General features: G+C 36.9%; 1 protein-coding gene across 2 annotated transcripts; it reads right to left on the reverse strand.

Annotated features, from left to right (window-relative positions):
- Positions 1 to 285: 285 nt before the first annotated feature.
- LOC149234969 (G2/mitotic-specific cyclin-2-like) lies at positions 286 to 4,763 on the reverse strand. 2 transcript variants are annotated; one of them, XM_089372023.1, is made up of 14 exons: positions 4,366 to 4,763; positions 4,213 to 4,273; positions 3,947 to 4,049; positions 3,643 to 3,687; positions 3,495 to 3,549; positions 2,941 to 3,220; positions 2,690 to 2,835; positions 2,402 to 2,539; positions 1,949 to 2,038; positions 1,678 to 1,842; positions 1,469 to 1,528; positions 1,233 to 1,331; positions 865 to 1,043; positions 286 to 644 (listed from the first exon to the last, which is right to left on the reverse strand). In XM_089372023.1, the coding sequence occupies exons 1-14, from the start codon at positions 4,378 to 4,380 to the stop codon at positions 491 to 493; spliced, it is 1,590 nt and encodes a 529-aa protein (XP_089228149.1). In that variant the 5' UTR covers positions 4,381 to 4,763; the 3' UTR covers positions 286 to 490. The 2 variants fall into 2 exon arrangements, with proteins under 2 accessions (XP_089228149.1, XP_089228147.1); XM_089372021.1 differs by having other exon boundaries at positions 288 to 644; positions 2,690 to 3,220; positions 4,366 to 4,761.
- Positions 4,764 to 5,362: the final 599 nt, after the last annotated feature.

Below are 5,362 nucleotides of genomic sequence, written 5' to 3' on the forward strand. Positions count from 1 at the left end.
ACATATACAGGCATTTGCAAGCTTTTTTCAATATTGAGTGCCCAAATTAGTCTTTACATTGCATATGCTTTTCTTTCCAATATTTAATTTGTCTCAATATATACCCAGATTATTTGAAATCTTGAAACTCACTCACCAAAAATCTTGGAAAATGGGTTTTCCAAATAACAAATGTTCACTTAAAATTATTGCAATAATTACAGATGAATCAGCCAACTCTATTGCAATAGAAACAACTCAAAAATCATTACATGGTCTATCAAATTCTTGCAATAATTACAGTTGAAACAACTCCAAAATTTTCAAAACATTAATTGGGTATTTACCCTTATGGATTAGAAAATTAAAAAAAAAATTAACTCCAACATTTAACCTCTACAATCCATGTCAACAATTTACCCTTGACATTACAAATCTTATAACTTGATTGTACTTGACATTATCTACAAGGATGGTGGATTAAAGAGTACAAAGCATAAAAACTGGCAGCCTACGCAAAGGGATAATTTCCAAGCAGCAGAGAAACAGCAAACGGTAGCTTTGCTACAGCCCCAAATTGTGAACTTGAGTACTTATTATACACGACCTTCAAATCACCCTCTTCTGCATTCTTATGGAATCCTGCAATCATATTAGCACATTCCCTGCACAAAGAAAAGCAAACGTTCAAACCCTCTTTCATATACGAGAGAATCAAATCATATAAAAAACAAATGACAAGAAATTCAAAAACTTTCTGCATAAAAAGAAAGCATGTAATTCTAGCGTGTTTGCATGCACCGTAAACTATTACAGACCCTGTACTTGAATAAAATCAAGTAGGAAATACTAGGATGTAAAAGACAATGGGTATTCAAGATTTACTTGAGTTCTGATTCTCTATAGTGTGCATGTTTCTGAAGCAGTCTTGTCCAAGCTGGCATCCTTTGCAGGATGTGTTGTGCCATGTATATAGCTGAGGCTGCCAGCATAGATGGTTTCCATTTCAATGCTTCATACTCAACCAGGCATAGTTCAAGAAGATAGAATGCCAGCTTCTCAAGCTGATCCATGGAAACAAACCCAAAAGAGCATTAAATTTATAAAGATCCCATTTATGGAAGCTTACAGTTAGAACAAAATAGTGCATGATGCCTCTCATGCAACACATCGAAAATACAATGCATTTCATAACATAAGTGAGGCTCAATGCCATTTGAATATTCATCAAAATTTCAAGCAAAGTAGAATACCTGTTTATCAGCCTGAGCAGCCTTTAGAAACCTTTTCATGAAAACAAAGGGAGTTGGTACAGCCAAATTGAATCTTAATTTGTTGAGCATCAATTTCTCCTGAAGAAAATGAAACATACCATAAACATGAGCAAAGATAACAATTCCAAATATGAATTATTTAAACAATTAGAAATATAAAGCTCGAAATATGGGAGACAAGTATGACATAATAATGTGAGAAAACAAAATCTCACCATGGAGAGAAATTCAGCACGTGTGTAAACATTGTTTGATATTGTAATCAGATCCTTAACCTGTAAAGCCCTTAAAGAAAATGGGTTAGAATGTGAAGCCTTATTCTAGATGGCAAATTAAGGGCACAGGAAACAAGTTTTTAGTCAAAACAAATCAATACAAAATTTAAGCTTAACAACGAACTTTCCCTCCTGTCATTGTTTACCACCTTGGGAGCCCAAATCTCTTCGTATTTGGCAGCAACTAGCATGGCAGTCAACCCCACTAGTTGAATATCCTTTCTCGTAATAGTGTACACCACAGAAAGAAATCTATCAATCAGGTTAATCATGAGAAAAAGTGTCTCATGCATTAAGTCAAATTTTAGATGCACCTGTAAGTGCAAATTGTTTATGTTAGAAACTTATCAACGGAAAGGTACCAAAAAAAAACTTATTATTACAGAAACAGATAGATATCTATATGTATTAATCAAGTACATCAATCAGCCAGTCAATAAGTATTTCCCGCATCTTCTGGTTGATATCAACTTGGCTTGACATGTAGTTTGATGAGAGATTGTTGCATGCCTGCAATACAACAAACACAGCAGACCAAAATAGAAACAATTTAGACATACAACTATTTATTCAGACTTGAATATAAACTATATAGACATGGATCAAGGCTCGCGTCAATGCTTGACCTAAAGTCCTCATTCATAAATTATGACCTTCCTTGATGCTTTAGTGGGCACTTTAATTCTCCAGTGGAGATATTCATGTATGGCACAGACACACGCTGCTCACGTGTAATCGCTGCATACTATATGCAGTGAACAGCTAGTGTCTGATTAAATTGTTTAAATGAAGTGTATTCTTCCAAGACAAGATGTTGTTATTTCGAATAGAACAAAAACAGTTTGCAAGGCTCCCATGACAAAAGGGACGTACCTCTGTATACCAATAGAAATGGTAAATGTCTTGAACATATTCAACTACAGCAAGTTGATTTTCATTATCTGCTTCGTCAATGTTGGGCAAGTCCCCTTCCTCTTCCATGACATCCCGCTCAATGGCTCCAGATGCAAGCTGTTTAATAGAAACCATTGGATGGCAATTGGAGCTATGGATTAGATAAACCCTTCACTTGCTTTTGCAAAAGAACAGAGTAAAACTCTGTGAATAAAAAGCACCATCTACACATGCTAAAATAAGGGCAGTAGACTAAATGCTCCTAACCTCACTTCTGGCAGTCAGTGTTGACGTAAAAGCTCGTGGAAGCCTTTTCTTCCTTTTTGATGCATCAGTCATTGGCATTCTTCTTGAGACACCTTTAGCTTCAGGTGGGCAGAACCTAGACTTGGATGCATTTGAAGCAGCTTTGCCTGAGATGTCAACATTTGAAGGCCTTGGTGGTCTCCCTGAAGCTGAAGTACATTTGCTAGAGAGGCCAGTAGTAGAAGGCCTCCCTGAAGCTGAAGTGTGTTTACCTGAGAGGCCAGTAGTAGAAGACCTCCCTGAAGCTGAAATGTTTTTACCAGAGAGACTAGTAGAAGGCCTGCGTTGTATCCTTGAACTCGATGGATCATTACTTGAGACCTCAACATTCGAAACCCTGGGCAGTTTGCCTGAAACTGATTCACGTGTATGTAAGGGTCCAACATTGGAAATCCCAGGTGCTTTTCCTGAACCTGCTACATGCTTGGATTTTGAAACCAAAGTTGATCTAATGCTTCCCTTTTCATCTTTGTTCCTCTGTGGCCCCAGTGGCTGAATGGCAGCAAAACAAAACCAACGGAAGTAAAATAAATACATGTAAACCATCCCAACTAAACAGGCAAGCAAAGAGCCCTGTTATTGACCTCAATATATCCACACGCAGTTACCGATTTGAAACAGAGGCCAACGTATAAATCCCAGTAGTAGTGAACTCAAATCATTCACCTCATGCTGCATACTAACATCTGGGGATTGATATATGATAAATAAATCAGACAGCTGTTTAATCACACACAATTTATACAACCATGGATGATGTACATACCATGGACGATGACTTTGTTGTAGCACTCGTATTCTTGACATCGACACCAAACCTCCTACACACCCAATTCTAATTGTTAACTCTAATTGGTAAAAACCCCAAAATATCTGCAAAAGACCAGAGCATCATATTGGGAAGCTGAATCTACCTTGGCATTTGCTTATCAGCAAGCTGATTCTGCTTCCTAGATTTCCTGTGGACATAGAATTACACACCCAAAGCGTCACATACAACATTTTTCTTCATCAGCCCCCGCCAGAAGAGGGTTTAAAATGCCTGAATAAGCATATGGCTACAGAAAAATGCTTGACCAGAGAGGCTAAGTTCACAATCAAAACTTCTTTATAAAACTGAAGTTTCCACTATGTGCTGATAAAACATGAGTACTACATAAGAGTTTTGCAAAATAAAAAAAAAATACATATGTTCTGGGAATGAAAAAGCCTGCTTACTCTAGCTTGATCTCATCACCCCCATTGGGTTTTGAAGCATGGCACCCTAGGTTCCCAATGTCTGATAAAACCCTTCTAGGCCTCGTTTCGGCCCGCGTCACCACTACATCACAGAGCATGCATATAACCTCTATCAAATCGATCTCTGTTTTACACTAGTCATATAGAGCCATTGATATTCATATAAACACTAATAAAGATGTACTACATATTTGCTGATATTAGGTTTTGGTATGGGGTTTGGACAGCAGAATACTGTAAAATACCTTTGCTAGCCATGGGCCTGTTGGGCTTCGCCGCCCTATTTTCGATTCCAATTTTGGTTTGCTGAAAAGACAAACACAAAGCATTCAGTAACTATTGAACAATCAAACCCCTCCAAAACTGATAAGGAAGCCATAACTGAGCGGGATCCTGACCTTGGACGGGTTCATTGTGAAAAAACCAAGTGCCCAAGAAAGAGAATTGAAAACCCAGATCAGAACCACGGTGAAATCCAGTTCAAGCGAAGGCGAAGAAACCAAACAGATGGAGAAAAAATGCTCTATGCAAACGAGTTTTCGTTATTTTAATTGCCGTGGTCGTTGAGATCAGAAATGTGAAGATTGGAATGTAGGAGCTTCAATGAGAACAGAAATGGGCCTTGTAAGCTCCATAACCCGTCCAACGGCTAGAATTCTCTCCCTGCGCTGGTACTTAAATTTCAAAATTGCGAAAGCCTCGCTAACTTCCTCGAGATTCTGTGGATAGTCAAATGCCACTTTGAGCGTTGAGGCCGTGCTCCCAAGAACGGTTAGAGGAGAGTGGGTCATACAATGTTTTAAAAAATGATGAATCATTATTTTAAATCATGAAATAGGAAAATGAAAGTCCCAAAACCGGAGGATTCTCATTCCACGACCATCGGATAGCTCGTGGGTAAAGAATTTTTAAACGTTATTTTTAACTTTGATTCAAAATAATTGTTTTGTTTTATTAATATTTTATTTTTAATTTATTTTGTGATGTGTTTTATAGATTTACTTGTAATTTAGAAGGTTAATGTAAATTTAACATTAAAATTATTTTAATAAAACAATAATAGAAATTTTACAAGGTCATAACCCAAACATTAATGTACGAAGATCATACACTAAATTGATGTACGAGATCTTTTTGTTTGTGGGACAAGAGATCTATTTTGGTAAAGTTTAATGAGATGTACATGCTCTACACTCCTATGGATTTGAACCTATGACCTCTTAGGAGGAAGCACATATTGTTACCCATTTTATGGGTTTTAAGAGCATTACCAAATTATGTCCCAAATAAAAGTGGAATTGTAATTTAAATATAATAATAACATAATTTAAGGTAATGATTTTCATTGCTAATTGAGGTACACATACTCTATTTTTTTGTGAATTTGAGTCTATG

The sequence above is a fragment of the Pinus tabuliformis genome, chromosome 8 (genome assembly GCF_031772625.1).
Source record: "Pinus tabuliformis cultivar Carrire ecotype Pingquan chromosome 8, CPIR1, whole genome shotgun sequence".
Classification (NCBI taxonomy): Eukaryota; Viridiplantae; Streptophyta; class Pinopsida; order Pinales; family Pinaceae; genus Pinus; species Pinus tabuliformis.